Source organism: Canis aureus, chromosome 7, assembly GCF_053574225.1.
Source record: "Canis aureus isolate CA01 chromosome 7, VMU_Caureus_v.1.0, whole genome shotgun sequence".
NCBI classification, from domain to species: domain Eukaryota; kingdom Metazoa; phylum Chordata; class Mammalia; order Carnivora; family Canidae; genus Canis; species Canis aureus.
Genome location: NC_135617.1, coordinates 71,357,880 through 71,378,488, shown reverse-complemented (window position 1 = coordinate 71,378,488; position 20,609 = coordinate 71,357,880). Strand labels below are relative to the sequence as shown.

The following is a 20,609-nucleotide window of genomic DNA, read 5'->3' as shown; positions in this document are numbered from 1 at the left end:
AATAATAAAACCTGGGGCACCTGGGTGGCTTAGTGGTTGAACGTCTGCCTTTGGCTCAAGTGGTGGTGATCCCAGGGTCCTAGGATTGAGTCCCACATCAGGCTCCCTGCAGGGAGCCTGCTTCTTTTTCCCTGACTATGTCTCTGCCTCACTGTCTCTCATGTATAAATAAAATCTGAATAATAATAATTAATAAATCAAGATACCAGAAGAAATTTGTTTTAGGAACAAATTTACTGAGTGACAAATAACCATCCACATAAGAAGAAGAAAGATGGGGAAGTTGGAAATAAATAACAGACATTCAAATTCATCAAATGGTTCAAAGGGCGGCCTAGTTTTCTTAAGAGTCAGAAACAGGGATTGTGAAAAGATGGTATACAAGACTCTTTTGTCAGCATCCGAAAAGGATGGTTAACTTAGGTTCAAAACCAGTCAATTCAAGAATCATAACAATATTTGAAGATGAGGGGAACAAAATTCAACTTAGAGGCACCCTAGAACCCTCCATCTTCAGATAAGATTAATCTACTTCTTCAATGGTGGGGCCTGTGGCAGCCCTTCCAGGAGTATACCCCGTCCCGCAGGAAGGCCCAGTGCATCCTCCCTGGTAGAGCTTTGTGATGACTGGGTTACACACCTGCTCCAATTCCTTTCTCTTATGATCAAACTCCTCTTTCTCAGCCAGTTGATTGGCCTCCAGCCACGAGAGGACCTCATTACATTTATCCAGTATTTTCTTTTTATCAGAGTCGTTAATCTTGCCCTTTAAGCCTTCATCACTCACAGCACTCTTCATGTTAAAAGCGTAAGATTCCAAAGCATTTTTTGCAGAGATTTTCTCTCTCTGAACCTCATCCTCGGCTTTATACTTCTCAGCATCCAGAACCATGCGCTCAATCTCCTCCTTGCTCAGGCGGCCCTTGTCATTGGTGATGGTGATCTTGTTGGCCTTGCCCGTGGACTTGTCCATGGCTGTTACATTGAGAATACCATTGGCATCAATGTCAAAGGTCACCTCAATCTGGGGCACTCCCCTGGGTGCAGGAGGGATTCCAGTCAGGTCGAAACGCCCCAGCAGGTTGTTGTCTCGGGTCATAGCCCTCTCGCCCTCGTACACCTGAATCAATACCCCAGGCTGGTTATCTGAATAGGTGGTGAAAATCTGTGTCTGCTTTGTGGGGATGGTGGAGTTGCGCTTGATCAGGACAGTCATGACACCCCCAGCTGTCTCTAACCCTAGGGACAAGGGAGCCACATCCAACAAAAGCAGATCTTGTACCTTTTCAGACTTATCTCCCATCAGGATGGCTGCCTGCACAGCCGCCCCATAGGCCACCGCCTCATCGGGATTGATGCTCTTGTTGAGATCACGACCATTAAAGTAGTCCTGCAGCAGCCTCTGAACCTTAGGGATACGAGTGGAACCCCCTACTAACACAATGTCATGGATCTTAACCTTATCCATCTTGGCATCCCGAAGAGCCTTCTCCACAGGTTCCAGAGTGCCTCTAAACAGGTCTGCACACAACTCTTCAAACCGGGCTCTGGTAATGGACGTGTAGAAGTCGATGCCTTCATAAAGTGAATCAATTTCCAAGTTGGCCTGAGTGCTGGACGACAAGGTCCTCTTGGCCCTCTCACAGGCGGTGCGCAGCCGCCTCACCGCTCGCTTGTTCTGGCTAATGTCCTTCTTGTGTTTCCTCTTGAACTCCTCCACAAAGTGGCTCACAAGCCTGTTGTCAAAGTCCTCACCACCCAGGTGTGTATCTCCGGCTGTGGCCTTTACTTCAAAAATTCCATCATCTATGGTCAGAATGGACACATCAAATGTGCCTCCACCTAGATCAAAGATCAAGACATGTCTCTCTCCCTGACCAGTTTTATCTAAGCCATATGCAATGGCAGCAGCTGTGGGTTCATTGATAATTCTTAGCACATTGAGACCTGCAATCACACCTGCATCCTTGGTGGCCTGGCGTTGAGAATCATTGAAATAAGCTGGTACAGTGATCACAGCATTGGTAACGGGGTGGCCCAAAAAAGCTTCAGCGGTCTCCTTCATCTTTGTCAGTACCATAGAAGAGATTTCCTCAGGATAGAAAGCTTTTTTCTCCCCTTTGTAGGATACCATTACCTTGGGCTTGCCTCCTTCATTAATTACTTGAAAAGGCCAAAGTTTCATGTCTGATTGTACTACAGGATCATTAAACTTCCTGCCAATCAGACGTTTGGCATCAAAGACAGTGTTCTGGGGATTCATGGCTACCTGGTTCTTGGCCGCATCCCCGATGAGCCGTTCAGTGTCAGTGAAGGCCACATAGCTGGGGGTGGTGCGGTTGCCCTGGTCATTGGCAATGATCTCCACCTTGCCGTGCTGGAACACCCCTACGCAGGAGTAGGTGGTGCCCAGGTCGATGCCGATTGCCATTCCCTTAGCAACAGCCATGGTCTTCCGAGGCCTGAGAAAAAAAGTGAGATACAGTTTTGGCAGAGTGCTTTTTAAATTACTTTCAATTGTGGTAAAATACACATAATTTGAAATTTACCATCTTAACCATTTTTTAAGCACAGTTTTCAGCAGTAAGGTAATTCACATTGTTGACCAACCTCCAGAAATCTTTCTAACTTGCAAAACCAAAATTCAATACTCATTAAACAACTCTCCATTCCCCTTCCCCCCAATCCCTGGCAACCACTATTGTACTTCCTCTTTATGAATTTGACTACTGTAAGTCTTCAAATTAATAGAATTATATAATAAATACCTTCTGTGCCTGGCTTATTTCACTTAGAAAGATATCCTCAGGAGCACCTGAGTGGCTCTGTGGTTGAGTGTCTGCCTTTGGCTCAGCTTGTGATCCTGGGGTCCTGGGAATCGAGTCCCAAATCGGGCTCCCTGTGAGGAGCCTCCTTCTCCCTCTGCCTATGTCTCTGCCTATCTGTGTGTCTCTCATGAATAAAGAAATAAAAATTTCTTAAAAATAAAAAGATACCCTCAAAGTTCATCTGTGTTACAGCATGTATCAGTGTTTATTTCTTAAGAATTATATGTATATAAAAAAAGAATTATATGTATATTATATGTATATAATACATATGCCCTCCTTGGGAATGAATACTACTCAGGCTGCTTCTACCCTATGGCTACTGTGAATAATGCTGCCATAAAATCGGAGTACAGGTATTTTCCTGGTGTACAAGTATCTTTTTCCAGTTCCTTCTTTCACACAGTGCTTTTTGGACTAAAGTATTCCTAGCAAGCTGGAAGTAAGTGGGAGGCAATTGGCATACATTGTGTTCAATTTCCACAGCACTAATTCAAGTGTCCCATTTCTTTTCTGTGACATTTTATTCTGAGACTGTACCTGTCTCCTGCAGAACTAAGATTATATTATGTTCTGGTCTCTTCAAGAGACACTGATCTCCACCCTTTGGTTTCGCTGCCTTCCACAGCTCCTTCACCCTCTATTTGTTGGGAGTAATATTGGGCCAGTCTGAAACGGCTGCTAGGAACCCGATCAAACCCTTCACAAATTTTCTCAAATGAGATTGAGCACGACAGGCAATCTCTTTCCCCAGTCTCCTCTGGATAAAACGCCCATCTGAAGACACAAACATTTCAGCTCCTCCACCTCTTTCCAGCAGCTCTGACAAGTTCCACGCACTTTGGCACTTACCAAAGGACTCCCCTACCCTGATTGGTCAATATCCCCGTATTAGACGGAAACTACAGAACCCTCCAGCACTTTCTCAAATGGATCTATTAATCTTGCCTATTGCCATTCCATCTCAAGGAGAGCCCTCCAGGCTCACCTATTGTCCCGCCGCCTTCGATCCAGTTTGATAAGATCCTGATTGCGGAGCCCCTCTCGGTGGGGGCTCCGTCAACATCCAAACTGCGCAGCCGGTGTTCCCCCACCCCCCACCCGCCCCGCCCTACAACTTTGAGCGGACTCGGTCCTGTCCTACCAGCCTGATTCCTCGCTAGCCCATGATGTCAGAGGCAGCGCCCTCATTGTAACGCGCGTATGGGGTAGCGGCGTCATCACTACCGCCCCCACCCCGCCTCCAGCCCTGCCAGCCCCTCCAGCCCCTCCCACCTCCCCAAGCCTTGCCAGCTCCAGCGAGCCCTAGAAGAGTCTGGAGAGTTCTGGGAGGGCGGCGTCCTGGACGCTCATTGGCCCCAGGGAGCCCGGAGGCGGGACGCCAGCCGAAACCGCTGGAATCTTCCCGACCGGCCGCCCCGCAGAGCCCCGTGATTGGCTGGGGACCGAAGAGGCGGGGCTGGGCAGCGCTATAAGCGCGGAGCCGCCCCGCCGGGGCCACACAGCGAAGCTGCGCAGGCACCGCGGCCGTCTCGGCGGCGTCCGCCCCAGCACCTTTCCTTTCGCAGACCCGCTGCGTCCGCAGCTGCCGAAGAGAAGAGACCGAGCTCCTCCTCGTCGCGGAGCCCGACCGCCTTTCGGAAACCTGAACGTGAGCCTGAGCGCGGGCAGGGAAGCGGGACGCCGGCATGGCTAAGAGCGCGGCCATCGGCATCGACCTGGGCACCACCTACTCCTGCGTGGGGGTGTTCCAGCACGGCAAGGTGGAGATCATTGCCAATGACCAGGGCAACCGCACCACCCCCAGCTACGTGGCCTTCACCGACACCGAGCGGCTCATCGGGGATGCGGCCAAGAACCAGGTGGCGCTGAACCCGCAGAACACCGTGTTCGACGCGAAGCGGCTCATCGGCCGCAAGTTTGGCGACCCGGTGGTGCAGTCGGACATGAAGCACTGGCCTTTCCAGGTGGTCAACGACGGGGACAAGCCCAAGGTGCAGGTGAGCTACAAGGGGGAGACCAAGGCGTTCTACCCCGAGGAGATCTCGTCCATGGTGCTGACCAAGATGAAGGAGATCGCCGAGGCCTACCTGGGCTACCCGGTGACCAACGCGGTGATCACCGTGCCGGCCTACTTCAACGACTCGCAGCGCCAGGCCACCAAGGACGCGGGGGTGATCGCGGGGCTCAACGTGCTGAGGATCATCAACGAGCCCACTGCCGCCGCCATCGCCTACGGCCTGGACAGGACCGGCAAGGGGGAGCGCAACGTGCTCATCTTTGACCTGGGCGGGGGCACCTTCGACGTGTCCATCCTGACGATCGACGACGGCATCTTCGAGGTGAAGGCCACGGCCGGGGACACGCACCTGGGCGGGGAGGACTTCGACAACAGGCTGGTGAACCACTTCGTGGAGGAGTTCAAGCGGAAGCACAAGAAGGACATCAGCCAGAACAAGCGAGCCGTGAGGCGGCTGCGCACCGCCTGCGAGAGAGCCAAGAGGACCTTGTCGTCCAGCACCCAGGCCAGCCTGGAGATCGACTCCCTGTTCGAGGGCATCGACTTCTACACGTCCATCACCAGGGCGCGGTTCGAGGAGCTGTGCTCCGACCTGTTCCGGAGCACCCTGGAGCCCGTGGAGAAGGCCCTGCGCGACGCCAAGCTGGACAAGGCCCAGATCCACGACCTGGTGCTGGTGGGGGGCTCCACCCGTATCCCCAAGGTGCAGAAGCTGCTGCAGGACTTCTTTAACGGCCGCGATCTCAACAAGAGCATCAATCCCGACGAGGCGGTGGCCTATGGGGCGGCCGTGCAGGCAGCCATCCTGATGGGAGACAAGTCCGAGAACGTGCAGGACCTGCTGCTGCTGGACGTGGCGCCCCTGTCGCTGGGGCTGGAGACGGCCGGGGGCGTGATGACCGCCCTGATCAAGCGCAACTCCACCATCCCCACCAAGCAGACGCAGATCTTCACCACCTACTCGGACAACCAGCCTGGAGTGCTGATCCAGGTGTACGAGGGTGAGAGGGCCATGACGCGCGACAACAACCTACTGGGGCGCTTCGAGCTAAGCGGCATCCCCCCGGCGCCGCGGGGCGTGCCCCAGATCGAGGTGACCTTCGACATCGACGCCAACGGCATCCTGAACGTCACGGCCACGGACAAGAGCACGGGCAAGGCCAACAAGATCACCATCACCAACGACAAGGGCCGCCTGAGCAAGGAGGAGATCGAGCGCATGGTGCAGGAGGCCGAGAAGTACAAAGCCGAGGACGAGGTGCAGCGCGACAGGGTGTCTGCCAAGAACGCCCTGGAGTCCTACGCCTTCAACATGAAGAGTGCGGTGGAGGACGAGGGTCTCAAGGGGAAGATCAGCGAGGCCGACAAGAAGAAGGTGCTGGACAAGTGCCAGGAGGTGATTTCCTGGCTGGACGCCAACACCTTGGCGGAGAAGGACGAGTTTGAGCACAAGAGGAAGGAGCTGGAGCAGGTGTGTAACCCCATCATCACCGGACTGTACCAGGGAGCGGGTGGTCCTGGGGCTGGTGGCTTTGGGGCTCAGGCTCCCAAAGGGGGCTCTGGGTCTGGCCCCACCATCGAGGAGGTGGATTAGGACTTCTTCCCCAGATTGTTCCTGTTTGTGTCAGAAACGGTTAGGATTAAGGATTCTAACATTGCCTTATATGTCTGTGTTTCATCAGTCTCAACTCTGCAAGTTGTTTGCAAAGTTTCAACTGACTTTTGGTGAAGTTATGAAGTTCCTTTTTTTTTTAGAGTCCAAATGTAGGAAGAATTTATACTGCCATTTTTTTTCTTTTTTGTAGTATTGACGTTGAACCTGGGCCTTTGTTATAACTGATTTTTGCAGAGTAAATAAACTCAATCATTTGTCTTGCCTGCTTCTGTGTTTTATTTTGAGATTAGAAGAGTCTGGATAGGTTCTCTTTGGTTTAAAATTGAATGGTGTACTTTGTATCTTAGATAATGGCCAGGGATCTGGAGAAGTAAAGCCCATTGTAATCCCTTTCTTTTAGATAAATGGTATTCTTGAGAGATTTTTAAAAAACAGCTTATTTTGAGTGGGTTGGGTTTGTGGGTATAGAAAAATTTAAGGGCTACTGACCTAGTGTTCTCAAGTTTGTTGGGGAGGGAGGGTGTTGACCCTTCGTAAGGGTGTCTGGGAAAGGGTGTATGAGGAATGTTCCTGGACAAGCTGGCAAAAGGGAGAGGCAGAGGTGGAAGCTCCTGGCTGCCCTTTCCTGTAAGTTCACTTGTGTCAAAGCCATAATGGTTTCAGCATGAAAGAACAGGTGAAGGACAGGACGCCTGAGTGGCTCAACTGTTGAGTGCCTGCCTTCTGCCCAGGGTGTGATCCTGGAGTCCTGGGGGGTCAAGTCCTACATCCAGCTTCCTGCATGGAGCCGCCTCCTCTCTTCTGCCTGTGTGTCTCTCATTAACAAATAAATAAAATCTTAAAAACAAACAAACAAAAACCAGGTGAGTCCTAAATTAGTAGTGAGGAACTGTGAGCACTGGCTTGCCCAGTTATGTACTGGCCGCTCTGACCTCTAGTTCTCATATATTAAAATGAAAGAGTCTGGCTTGATGCCGCAGTCTATAGTTCTCATTTCTGAGAGGTTACTGAGAAATGTCACATTTCTCCCAAAGTTATTTATGTTTTAAATATCCAGTGAGTATCTGCAAGGAAGTGTCATTTAGTTTGGTGCCCCAGGACCCAATATTTCAGTGCTTTTATGTCCCAGGCGCTGTTTTAGGGCCTTTTATGTGTTTATGAATCTTTATTCCACCACTCGGAGGTGAGGTAGTGTTTAACTTGTCCAGGTGAACACAGGAGACTTAAAAGTCACTGGTTTACATCTGCAAGATGTGGATGGAACTAGAGAATATTACACTAAACAAAATAAGTCAGAGAAAGGCAGTTATGTTAACTCCCTCATATGTGGAATTTAATAAAACAGGATCATGGGATGAGAGAAAAAAAAACAAGACAAAATTAGAGAGGAAGACAAACTATAAGAGACTCCTTTTTAAAATATATGTATATTTTTTAAATTTATTTATTTTTATGATATATATAGAGAGAGGCAGAGACACAGGAGGAAGGAGAAGCAAGCTACATGCCGGGAGCCCGACGCAGGTCTCGATCCAGGGACTCCAGGATCGCGCCCTGGGCCACAGGCAGGCGCCAAACCGCTGAGCCACCCAGGGATCCCCTTTAAGTATACTTTTTATTCTTTTTTTTTTTTAATTTTTTATTTATTTATGATAGTCACAGAGAGAGAGAGGCAGAGACATAGGCAGAGGGAGAAGCAGGCTCCATGCACCGGGAGGCCTGATGTGGGATTCGATCCCGGGTCTCCAGGATCGCGCTCTGGGCCAAAGGCAGGCGCCAAACCGCTGCGCCACCCAGGGATCCCTCCTTTAAGTATACTTTTAAAGATTTTATTTATTCACTCATCAGAGAGAAAGAGGCAGAGGGAGAAGCCGGCTCCCTGCAGGGAGCCAGATGTGGGACTCCATCCCAGAACCCTGGGATCACGCCGGGATCATGCCGTGAGCCCAAGGTAGATGTTCAATCGCTGAGCCATCCAGGCGGCCCTATAAGAGACTCTTAATCATAGGAAATAAACTGAGGGTCACCGGAGGGCAAGGCTGGGGGTGGTGGTGGGGGGACGGGTTAACTGGGTGATGGACATTAAGGAAGGTATGTGAAGTAATGAGCACTGGGTATTATATAAGACTGATGGGTCACTGACCTCTACCTTTGAAACGAAAAATACATTAGATGTTAATTGAATTTCAATACAATTTTTTAAAATCCTAAAAAATATAATAAATGCATGCTCCCATTTGGCCTGAAAAAAATGTTACTGGCTTAACTAAAATTACTTAAGTGGGAGCACCTGGTTGGCTTGGTGGTTGAGGGTCTGCCTTTGGCTCAGGTCATGATCCCGGGATCCTGGGATCCAGTCCCACATCAGGCTCCCCACAGAGAACCTGCTTCTCCTTCTGCCTATGTTTCCACCTCTCTCTGTCTCTCATGAATAAATAAAATATTTTTTTAAATAAAATTACCTAAGTAGTTAAAAAAAAAATTCCAGTTCAGCAAAGGGGTTAATCCTGGGTTCCAACTCTGGTTTTCAGTTTCTGCCAGACTGTCCCAGGTAAACTAGGCTTTTGCTTTTTAATGTGCCTAGTTCTGGGTTGTTTCCATCTTAGGTTTCACAGTCAGTACCCCTTGGTCTATATAGGATCCTAAACAATTAGATAAACACTAGGATTGACAACAGGGGCAACTTAGAAGAGAGAAGACCTACTACAGGCTTCCTTCCCATGCCGTACTTTCCCTTTGAGATACATCACATCCTAGCTGCTAGCATTCTAGAAATAATCCCCTTCACAACCCTTGTTGGAAAAGGCCCTACAGTAATCCTCAAGGCTTGGGGAGTGAACCCCTTTAACCTTTGTAACCCCTGGAGGTTACAAAGTTGTTTGGAACAGGATAGAGATGGTGTTTGCAGATCATTGTGAATATACTGGATAGATCATTGTGAATTCTACTCAATTGTCTTAATTAAAATTTCTTAATTTTTTATTCTTTAATCTCTTTTTTTTTTAAGATTTTATTTATTTATTCATGATAGTCACACAGAAAGAGAGGCAGAGACATAGGCAGAGAGAGAAGCAGGCTCCATGCACTGGGAGCCCGATGTGGGATTCGATCCCGGGTCTCCCCAAGATCGCGCCCTGGGCCAAAGGCAGGCGCTAAACCGCTGCGCCACCCAAGGATCCCCCCCCTTTTTTTTTAATGGTCTTACTTAGAGGGACCTGGGTGGCTCAGTGGGTTAAGTGTCTGCCTACAGCTCTGGTCATGATCCCAGGGTGCTGGGATCCAGCCCTGCATTGGGCTTCCTGCTCTGCGGGGAGCCTGCTGCTCCCTCTGCCTCTCCCCCTGCTTGTATTCTCACTCTGTCAAATAAGTAAAATATTTAAATAGATCAATAAAATGGCCTCAGTCAACATTCCATAAGAGCATTTTTCGGAGTTTATGTGGTGTTCTTCAGAGCCCACTAAATCTTTTAGTAAATAGTAGCTTCTGAAGAAAATCAGTGTTATGGGAATGGCATATCTATATCTATATCTGTATCTATCTATCTATCTATCTATCTATCTATCTATCTATCTATCTATACTTTGTCCCGAAGTATGGAAATGGAGATTCAAGAGATGTTTATGCTTCCAGGCCAGCTTATAAAGGCACCTTTAACCTTCAAGACAGTTGAACTCTAGGGGTGTGGACTCCTGCCATGATGTACATCAGTCTTCGCGAGGATATGCATTTGCCACAGGACCTCATTTCCCTTAGAGCAGCAGGAACGTTTGTGACTGTCCTTTGCGGATAACAGAGTGACTCTTCAAGCCAACAGCCACTACCAATAGTAGGTGGTAGAGGACAGGGAGGGTGGATAGAAAACGGTGGAGATTGGGAAGGACCTACCAAACACCTTTGATAAGAGAGTTGAGGGAAATCTCCAGAAATAAGCCTGGAGAAAATAAGTTCCTGTGGCCAGATTAGTCAACTTATTGAATGGGTGTTTTATTAAGAAAACAATGTAAGACCTTATAGCCCGCATCTCCTCACTCCTTGGACTGAAATCACTTTGTAAGGTCAAGGAAATCATGCAAATGAAACTATATATTTAAAAGGAATGCAGGGATCCCTGGGTGGCGCAGCGGTTTGGCGCCTGCCTTTGGCCTGGGGCGTGATCCTGGAGACCCGGAATCGAATCCCACATCGGGCTCCCGGTGCATGGAGCCTGCTTCTCCCTCTGCCTGTGTCTCTGTCTCTCTCTGTGTGACTATCATGAATGAATAAATAAAATCTTTAAAAAATAAATAAATAAATAAATAAATAAAAGGAATGCAGTGCCATCCTGGAGAAAGTGCTGTCTCAAGTAAGAAAATAAACTGGCCATAGGGGAGGTACACGGAGGGAAAGTAACCGTTGGGGGTAGGGGAATAATTTTTTAAAATAGAATACTTTCCCTAATTCCTTTACAATCCCACTTCTCCCTCCATGGCAGCTCTCGGAAGGCCAGCGGCTAGGTCAGCGCGACTGGCTTTATATGCCCTTTGAACCCAAGATACCGCTTTACTAGGAACATTTATACTGTTACTTCTGGCCTTTAACTGGATTGTCATCCAAAATGAAAAGATAACCAAAACGGGCAGCCCCGGTGGCGCAGCGGTTTAGCGCCGCCTGCAGCCCGGGGCGTGGTCCTGGAGACCCGGGATCGAGTCCCACGTGGGCTCCCTGCGTGGAGCCTGCTGCTCCCTCTGCCTCTGTCTGTCATGAATAAATAAATAAAATCTTTAAAAAGAAAGAAAGACAAAGATAACCAAAACAACAAGTTTATATGAGAGAAGTGGGCAGGGATCACAGCTTTTGGTTAAAACAGGAGATAGGGTTATTTTAGGTGAGGATGAGAAACGAGGACGATCCTGCACCTTTAACCGCAAAGCCTAGGTGGGCCCGGGGTCACCTCTAGCGGCGCCGCCAACCCCGCCCCTCCCCGGCCGCGCTCGGCCTGAGGCCGCCCCGCCCGCCCCGCCCCGCCGGCCGCGTCGAGCAGGGAGGATGCGGCCCGGGGGCCTCAGGGCGGCGGGAACACGGAGTCCAGAAGACGAGAAGCACCTCCCACGGCCTCCCCACGGGAACCGGGAGCCGCCGCCGGCGAGCAGCGAGGCCGGCAGGGACCTCAGTGCCGCGCGGCCCCTCGGGCTCTGGGGCCTCCCCTTCCGGCGCCGGCCACCGGTGCCTCCCGCTCCTTGTAGGGGTTGCCAGACTTTTCAGGGCTTTCGTCGCACCGGTTAGCTGGTGTGAGAGTCACTGTGGCCATCTCGCCTTTCTCCTCTTTTCACCCCGTCTTGGAAACAATCGGAAAACGCCGTCCAGGCCAGGCAGTTCTGCGGCCACCCGTGAGGTCCCGCGGCCGCCCGCGCGCTCCGCCCCTCCCCGCTCGCCTCCTGACCGGCCTCCCGCCCCCGCGCCCCGCGCCCCCGCGCCCCCGCGCCCCCGCGCCCCCGCACCCCCCGCACCCCCGCACCCCCGCGCCCCCCGCACCCCCGCAGCCCCCGCCGCCCCCGCCCGAAGCCCGCTGGCTGACGCTCCGGCCCTTTTTAACTCCTGTCCGGAGCTTTCTGGAGTTTTCCGTTTGGGGGTGGGGACGGACTCGTAAGAACACGTTTCAACCAACTATCCAACACCCCAACCCCGCCCTAGGACATCAAGCTTAGTCATGGCTCTATATTTACTTTCCAGAAGATTCTGTGAACTGTTTCAGCCTAGCCCGAGTCACAGGGCTCCCCTGCTCCTGACCGAAGAGGAGAGGCGGGGCTGGGGGATCTGGAAGGTGGGAAAGGTAGGAGCAAGGCGAGGGCGAGGAGTCAGGAGTGCAGCCAGGAGGCGAGCTGCGGTGGGTCACGGAGCCCACAGAGCCCTGACATTCACTTCACTCCCTTTTGTGGCCATTTGTCTTCCTTCTCTTCAGAAAATGAAAGGCTAGGATGCATGTGCCAGCAGTGAGAGGGGTCCAAACCAGTGAATATGGGGACATGCAGGTTCAACCACCGGTCCTATAATGAGCAGTTTGGGTGGCCGGACTGAGCCACTGAACTTCTGATCCTTTGTGTTCCTCTTTGAAAACGAAAAGGTTTGGAGCAGCCCAGGTGGCTCAGCGGTTTAGCGCCGCCTTCAGCCCAGGGCTCTGTCTCTGTATCTCATGAATAAATAAATAAAATCTTAAAAAAAAAAAAAGATTTTATTTTTTCATGAGAGTCGCAGCAAGAGAGGCAGAGACACAGGCAGAGGAGAAGCAGGCTCCAGGCAGGGAGCCCGACGTGGGACTCGATCCCGAGTCTCCAGGATCACGCTCCGGGCTGAAGGCGGCGCTAAACCGCTGAGCCACCCGGGCTGTCCCAAGATGGATATTGTTAATTCTATTTTAGAGATACAGAGACGTGTTGGTTCACTTACAAGTACTGCACTGTGAAGAAGGACACAGAGGAAAAGAAAAACTGTCTTAAGGAAGTAGAGTCAGTTCCAAACGCATCCTTCCCCAGGTTTTCCCAAGCTGCTGGAAATCTGCTGTGCTCCCCAGCCACTATGTTATTTGCCACTGACTTGTTAGAAAGGCTTCGCTCTAGGTTTCCTATGAGTTATCTCCTTTGCTTTTTTCTAACCTTAGAATGATACCATCCTGTACAACTAAAAGAACCAGGGGCGCCTCGGTGGCTCAGTTGAGCGGCTGCCTTCGCTCAGGTCGTGATCCCAGGGTCTTGGGATGGGGTCTGCCTCAGCTCCCTGCTCAGCGGGGAGTCTGCTTCTCCCTCTGCCCCTCCCCCCTGCATGCCCTCTTTCTCTCTCAAATAAATAATCTAAAAACAACAACAACAAAGAAAAGAACTGAGGAGAAAGCAGTACTGTTTGAGAAAATGCAGGAAAAAGGAGAAAAGAAAAAAAAAAAAAAACACCAAAACTCCAGCAGCTTCAGGGTGATGAGCTCCCCTCCTCCTCACTTCTGCACTGCCAAGTTCTAGGCTCCGCCTCTTCCATTCCCCACCCTTAAATAAGTACCGGACAACCCCTCCAGCTTGGGCAACTTGAGACCTGATCCTTTCAAATGCCAAACCCAATAAAAACTTAATTACAAAATTAGTCAAGTTAAAATTCTGGAAAGTTTCTTGGGGTTCTTACAGTCACCCTAGAAACCAATTAAACCCATGACTGGGTTTTTGCTTTGGGAAGCATCCAGTGTAAAAGACAAAATTCAGGAGACTCTCTTCTTGTCAGGAAATGGGTAAGGAATATAGATGTTTGGGTTTCCAGACCAGTCCACAGAGAGATTTTAACTCAAAAGGTAAGTCAACTACAGGGCGTAGCTGATGATTCATGGAAAACAGCATTTCTAGTGAATCTTTTTTTGCTACACCAACAGCAGCAAGATTTGAGGTTCTATCACCATGTTTACCTGCCAGGCAGTGGGTACGGTGACACCCTTTGCTTCCGGCCAATAAAAAAGTATTTTAAATTTCAGATGTGGAGAGAAAGGAGTAAATCCAGAACTGCCTCTAGTAGCAGCTAATGACAAGGAAGCTTCCAAAAGGAGGAGGTGAGGTTAAGGGTCCCTAGAAGTGTTGATACATTGGGGAGTGAAGACCGAAGCTTGGGGAGTTTCCAGAGATTGCATAAAGAAATGGAAAATTCCTTCAGTTTGACCAGTTTGACTAGATTAGGAGATGACTCATTAGGGAGCTACATCTGAGGGTAAAAAAAAAAAAAGTTATCACTTGCCTGCACAAACACACATGGGATTGTGAATGCAATTCCAATTGAGCAAAATGTTCAAAAGCAAGATTATTTCCCTTCATCAAAAATTGTCTTCTCATAAAAACAAACACACAAAAACTGTCTTCTCCCTCTGTTCTCTGTGCTCAACTATTTGTGTACAGCAATGAAGTCTATTTTCGGTGGGTTGTGAACCGGGTGCTATTGCTTTAATGTCCCTTATGTTTTCATAATCAAGCACCCAACACGTGGTCTTCTTCCATGCCCGCAAAGGATTAAAAAAAAAAAAAAAAAAAAAAAAAAAGCCAAGGGATCCCTGGGTCGCTCAGAGGTTTAGCGCCTGCCTTCAGCCCAGAGCGTGACCCCTAGAGTCCCAGGATCGAGTCACATGAAGCTCCCTGCATGGAGCCTGCTTCTCCCTCTGCCTGTGTCTCTGCCTCTCTCTCTCTCTCTCTCTCTCTCTCTCTCCCTGTGTCTATCATAAATAAATAAATAAATAAATCTTAAAAAAAAAAAAGGCCTAAATGAATGATCAAATGTGTTTGTATTCAAAGCAGGAAGTAGGATAGCATGCAAGGAGTTGGAAGCCAGGGTAAGAAACTAAGTGGGTGAATTAAATGCATGACAAATTTTAAAAGAGCTGTAAGTAGAACTTGAATAGGATCAACCCCTCCCACCATCCAGCATCAGGATTCCCCACCACTTTGTTTTAAAAGGGACCACCTGGGCAGCTCTGGTGGCTCAGCGGTTTAGCGCCACCTTCAGCCCAGCGCCTGATCCTGGAGACCCAGGATCAAGTCCCACGTCGGGCTTCCTGCAGGTGGAGCCTGCTTCTGTCTCTGCCTCTCTCGTGTGTCTCTCATGAATAAATAAATGAAATATTTAAAAATAAATAAATAGGGGATCCCTGGGTGGCGCAGCGGTTTCACGCCTGCCTTTGGCCCAGGGCGCGAGCCTGGAGTCCCGGGATCGAGTCCCGCATCTGGCTCCCCGCAGGGAGCCGGCTTCTCCCTCTGCCTATGTCTCTGCCTGTCTCTGTCTTTCATGAGTAAATAAAATAGTGTTTTGTTTTTTTATGATAGTCACAGAGAGAGAGAGAGACAGAGACAGAGACATAGGCAGAGGGAGAAGTAGGCTCCATGCACCGGGAGCCCTACGTGGGATTCGATCCCGGGTCTCCAGAATCGCGCCCTGGGCCAAAGGCAGGCGCCAAACCGCTGCGCCACCCAGGGATCCCTAAAATAGTTTTTATTTTATTTTATTTTATTTTATTTTTTTTTAAAGGAGATGTGAGGCTTTTCATGGTCTCACTATGCTCCTCTTTTTTTTTTTTTTTTTTAAGATTTATTTATTTATGATAGACACAGAGGGAGAGAGAGAGAGAGAGGCAGAGACACAGGCAGAGGGAGAGGGAGAAGCAGGCTCCATGCCGGGAGCCTGATGCGGGACTCGATCCCGGGACTCCAGGATGGCGCCCTGGGCCAAAGGCAGGCGCCAAACCGCTGAGCCACCCAGGGATTCCCCCTAAAATAGTTTTTAAAATAAATAAAAGGGGCTACCTGCAACCAGCTGATGAGGTTTAGGAATATAGGTGAGGTTTGGTGGGATGAGGTCCGGAGCTGACGACCAAGAAAGAATTCTTGAGATGTCTTGGGGGCAAAATAAGACGTCTTCTTAAAGGAGGGGGACAAGACACGTGGGCAGGAAGAGCTGCTGCCCCGGCCCATGAGGAGTGGCTGATTATATACCTGGGAGTTGGGAGGGGTTTGAGGATAGCGTACTCTCTAAGGAATTTGGAAGCAAGGTTTCCAGGACCTTGAGGGGACCAGCTATTGTTGGGAAAAGGTCACTTATTACCGCCTAATAAAACCTGAGTCATGAGACCCTTCAGATGTGTATGGGTGGGCTATGTGCTTGGGGATGATTGCCAACATGTATCTTGGGGATTTAGAGATAAAGGAACTTTCTAAAGGAATTTTTACATGTTAAAGTAGACTTACAGGATCCTGGGGGTCGGGCTAAGATTCCCTTTTCTCCTTAGCAGAGTATGAATATCCAGGCAGTTGAGTCTGTAGAGGAAGGTCCCTCTGCCTGTTTCAAGGACTTGTCAATGTGCTGCCCTGGGCTTGTGCTTTGTCCTCAGCCAGTCCTCTGTTCCCCCATCACAGCTGTGGCTTCTAATGCTGTTAAGGAGGACTGAATATCCTCTCCTCTCCCTCGCTGGCTCCCCATCCTCTACATTTCATTTAAAAAGGCTGGACAGGGCAGCCCCAGTGTCGCAGCGGTTTAGCGCCGCCTGCAGATCCTGGAGATGTGGGATCGAGTCCCATGTCGGGCTCCCTGCATGGAGCTCCCTTCTCCTTCTGCCTGTGTCTCTGCCTCTCTATGAATGAATTTTTAAAAATCTTTAAAAAAAAAAGAATTGCTTTAAAAAAATAAAAATACAAAGGCTGGACGGTCTACTAGCAACAGGGAGAGTGCAGAAGACCGAATTCTGGGCTCTGAGTAGTAACCAGGAATTACCTGGCCAAAAAGAGGGCAAGGGGTGGCCCAGACCCACAGGCTGGGAAGACAACAGGGACACGGGAAAGCCCCACTGGCCTTAGAAGCAGCTGAAGTCCTATGGAAACGTTTTTCTTCCTCCAGCCTGAGTCCAGCCAGAGGCAAAGGGGTTCAGCAGGTCCAGCCCTGCCCTTCCCCCCTCCCCTGCCCTTGACCCTGTTCATTCCTTGCGGGTCGTGGGGGACGTTCTCCAGTTTAATAACCACCTGTTTACCTGATTGTTTTTCTTTTTAAAAGTTCAAATTCCCCATCCCCAAATATTCCATCTGTGTAGGTTAAAGATATCAAAACTATACTGCGATATATTTCCATTTCTTTTCCGCTTTAAATCAAAGGTAGGGAAAACGCCGCTGAGAACCAAGGCAATCCTCAGGCAGCTTACGCCTTTGGACCGCTCTGCCAGCGGGCCCAAACCCGGCCCATCAGTGCCACAGCCCAATCCGAGTGAGTCTCTGTGACCGCAGACACCCCACCCACTTGGAGAAACTCGGAAGCTTTCTGTATGTGGAGTACCCCGCGCACCCCCGCCCACCCCGGACTCGTGTAGCCCTTCAACCCTATCTTAAATCATCAGACTCCTTTGAACCCCACGTGCCCTACAATGACAGCCCAGTGTCAGTCCCTCGGGTCGGTTTCAAGCTCTGCGCACTGCAGCGCCGTCGCCCGGGAGGGGGAGGGGGCAGGGGGCAGAGGCTGGGGGGCGGAGTCCACAACCACCCGTCCCACCGCTACCTCCCTGCCCTCAGGATTCCCGTCCCTTCCCGAGAACCCCAGAAGAGTCTGGAGAGTTCTGGGAGGGCGGCGTCCTGGACGCCCATTGGCCCCAGGGAGCCCGGAGGCGGGACGCCAGCCGAAACCGCTGGAATCTTCCCGACCGGCCGCCCCGCAGAGCCCCGTGATTGGCTGGGGACCGAAGAGGCGGGGCTGGGCAGCGCTATAAGCGCGGAGCCGCCCCGCCGGGGCCACACAGCGAAGCTGCGCAGGCACCGCGGCCGTCTCGGCGGCGTCCGCCCCAGCACCTTTCCTTTCGCAGACCCGCTGCGTCCGCATCCCGCCAAGTGTGCAGCTGCCGAAGAGAAGAGACCGAGCTCCTCCTCGTCGCGGAGCCCGACCGCCTTTCGGAAACCTGAACGTGAGCCTGAGCGCGGGCAGGGAAGCGGGACGCCGGCATGGCTAAGAGCGCGGCCATCGGCATCGACCTGGGCACCACCTACTCCTGCGTGGGGGTGTTCCAGCACGGCAAGGTGGAGATCATTGCCAATGACCAGGGCAACCGCACCACCCCCAGCTACGTGGCCTTCACCGACACCGAGCGGCTCATCGGGGATGCGGCCAAGAACCAGGTGGCGCTGAACCCGCAGAACACCGTGTTCGACGCGAAGCGGCTCATCGGCCGCAAGTTTGGCGACCCGGTGGTGCAGTCGGACATGAAGCACTGGCCTTTCCAGGTGGTCAACGACGGGGACAAGCCCAAGGTGCAGGTGAGCTACAAGGGGGAGACCAAGGCGTTCTACCCCGAGGAGATCTCGTCCATGGTGCTGACCAAGATGAAGGAGATCGCCGAGGCCTACCTGGGCTACCCGGTGACCAACGCGGTGATCACCGTGCCGGCCTACTTCAACGACTCGCAGCGCCAGGCCACCAAGGACGCGGGGGTGATCGCGGGGCTCAACGTGCTGAGGATCATCAACGAGCCCACTGCCGCCGCCATCGCCTACGGCCTGGACAGGACCGGCAAGGGGGAGCGCAACGTGCTCATCTTTGACCTGGGCGGGGGCACCTTCGACGTGTCCATCCTGACGATCGACGACGGCATCTTCGAGGTGAAGGCCACGGCCGGGGACACGCACCTGGGCGGGGAGGACTTCGACAACAGGCTGGTGAACCACTTCGTGGAGGAGTTCAAGCGGAAGCACAAGAAGGACATCAGCCAGAACAAGCGAGCCGTGAGGCGGCTGCGCACCGCCTGCGAGAGAGCCAAGAGGACCTTGTCGTCCAGCACCCAGGCCAGCCTGGAGATCGACTCCCTGTTCGAGGGCATCGACTTCTACACGTCCATCACCAGGGCGCGGTTCGAGGAGCTGTGCTCCGACCTGTTCCGGAGCACCCTGGAGCCCGTGGAGAAGGCCCTGCGCGACGCCAAGCTGGACAAGGCCCAGATCCACGACCTGGTGCTGGTGGGGGGCTCCACCCGTATCCCCAAGGTGCAGAAGCTGCTGCAGGACTTCTTTAACGGCCGCGATCTCAACAAGAGCATCAATCCCGACGAGGCGGTGGCCTATGGGGCGGCCGTGCAGGCAGCCATCCTGATGGGAGACAAGTCCGAGAACGTGCAGGACCTGCTGCTGCTGGACGTGGCGCCCCTGTCGCTGGGGCTGGAGACGGCCGGGGGCGTGATGACCGCCCTGATCAAGCGCAACTCCACCATCCCCACCAAGCAGACGCAGATCTTCACCACCTACTCGGACAACCAGCCTGGAGTGCTGATCCAGGTGTACGAGGGTGAGAGGGCCATGACGCGCGACAACAACCTACTGGGGCGCTTCGAGCTAAGCGGCATCCCCCCGGCGCCGCGGGGCGTGCCCCAGATCGAGGTGACCTTCGACATCGACGCCAACGGCATCCTGAACGTCACGGCCACGGACAAGAGCACGGGCAAGGCCAACAAGATCACCATCACCAACGACAAGGGCCGCCTGAGCAAGGAGGAGATCGAGCGCATGGTGCAGGAGGCCGAGAAGTACAAAGCCGAGGACGAGGTGCAGCGCGACAGGGTGTCTGCCAAGAACGCCCTGGAGTCCTACGCCTTCAACATGAAGAGTGCGGTGGAGGACGAGGGTCTCAAGGGGAAGATCAGCGAGGCCGACAAGAAGAAGGTGCTGGACAAGTGCCAGGAGGTGATTTCCTGGCTGGACGCCAACACCTTGGCGGAGAAGGACGAGTTTGAGCACAAGAGGAAGGAGCTGGAGCAGGTGTGTAACCCCATCATCACCGGACTGTACCAGGGAGCGGGTGGTCCTGGGGCTGGTGGCTTTGGGGCTCAGGCTCCCAAAGGGGGCTCTGGGTCTGGCCCCACCATCGAGGAGGTGGATTAGAGCTCTTACCTTTTTTGCTCCAGTTTTCTTTCCAAGTCAGAGGTGATCTGAGGACCTTGCTATTGCACTAGGTTTCTTTCTGTCTTCAATTTTCTACTATTTCAGTTTATCCTAAAGTTTTATTGTAACTTGGTAGTATTTGTTATTTTATTTTTTGTGTGGTATACTAGTTCAGTAGAGTTCTTTACATTTAAATTAAGTTGGTACTGTAAGTTCTTTTTTTTTCTCTGTGAAATGAGTCAACACTGCCGCCCTCTGTCCAATTTTGCTATGTAAACACCAGTCGTCCTGGAATGACCTTTTTGGTTGGTTGGTGGTTTTTTCCCCCCAATTTGTATACTTGAAAAATAAAACATTAAAAATATGAGTCTTATTTTATCTGAGGCGGGATACTGGACTCTTCTTGGAATGTCTGAATTCTACACACTGGTTAGAGGGAAAGTACTTCTGAAGAGAAGTACCCTGTGAGGTACCATTGCTTTGGCCATTTATTTGGGACTTCATTGTTGGTTGTAAGTGACATCTGTGCTAGAAAACAAAATTTCAGCTGCCCATTTTTGTGGGTGTGCTTTTTTTAGGGGAAAAGTAGGGACAGGAGCTGCAAAAATGGTTTTGGGGAGAAGTGTGTTTAAAGGCAGTGCTGGGGCAGCCCCGGTGGCGCACCGGTTTAGTGCCGCCTGCGGCCCAGGGTGTGATCCTGGAGACCCAGGATCCAGTCCCGCGTCGGGCTTCTCGTGTGGAGCCTGCTTTTCCCT

At 51.4% G+C, this 20,609-nt stretch overlaps 3 protein-coding genes and 1 long non-coding RNA gene across 5 annotated transcripts; 3 read left to right on the top strand and 1 right to left on the bottom strand.

Moving 5' to 3' along the window:
• Positions 1–215: 215 nt before the first annotated feature.
• On the bottom strand, positions 216–4,064 carry LOC144317768 (heat shock 70 kDa protein 1-like). Of its 2 annotated transcripts, none has more exons than XM_077904630.1 (2): positions 3,973–4,064; positions 216–2,462 (listed from the first exon to the last, which is right to left on the bottom strand). In XM_077904630.1, the coding sequence occupies exons 1-2, from the start codon at positions 4,047–4,049 to the stop codon at positions 524–526; spliced, it is 2,016 nt and encodes a 671-aa protein (XP_077760756.1). In that variant the 5' UTR covers positions 4,050–4,064; the 3' UTR covers positions 216–523. The 2 variants fall into 2 exon arrangements, with proteins under 2 accessions (XP_077760756.1, XP_077760757.1); XM_077904631.1 differs by lacking the exon at positions 3,973–4,064 and adding an exon at positions 3,817–3,950.
• Positions 4,065–4,311: 247 nt separating this feature from the next.
• On the top strand, positions 4,312–6,726 carry LOC144317769 (heat shock 70 kDa protein 1). The gene has a single exon (XM_077904632.1). It carries the CDS (start codon positions 4,517–4,519, stop codon positions 6,440–6,442), a length of 1,926 nt encoding a protein of 641 aa, XP_077760758.1. The 5' UTR covers positions 4,312–4,516; the 3' UTR covers positions 6,443–6,726.
• A 5,255-nt stretch (positions 6,727–11,981) lies between these two features.
• On the top strand, positions 11,982–14,714 carry LOC144317770 (uncharacterized). The gene is made up of 2 exons (XR_013383734.1): positions 11,982–12,272; positions 12,402–14,714. It is a non-coding gene; the product is annotated as an uncharacterized LOC144317770 (long non-coding RNA).
• A 3,011-nt stretch (positions 14,715–17,725) lies between these two features.
• On the top strand, positions 17,726–20,218 carry LOC144317766 (heat shock 70 kDa protein 1). Its single transcript, XM_077904629.1, has one exon. It carries the CDS (start codon positions 17,929–17,931, stop codon positions 19,852–19,854), a length of 1,926 nt encoding a protein of 641 aa, XP_077760755.1. The 5' UTR covers positions 17,726–17,928; the 3' UTR covers positions 19,855–20,218.
• The last annotated feature ends 391 nt before the right edge of the window (positions 20,219–20,609 follow it).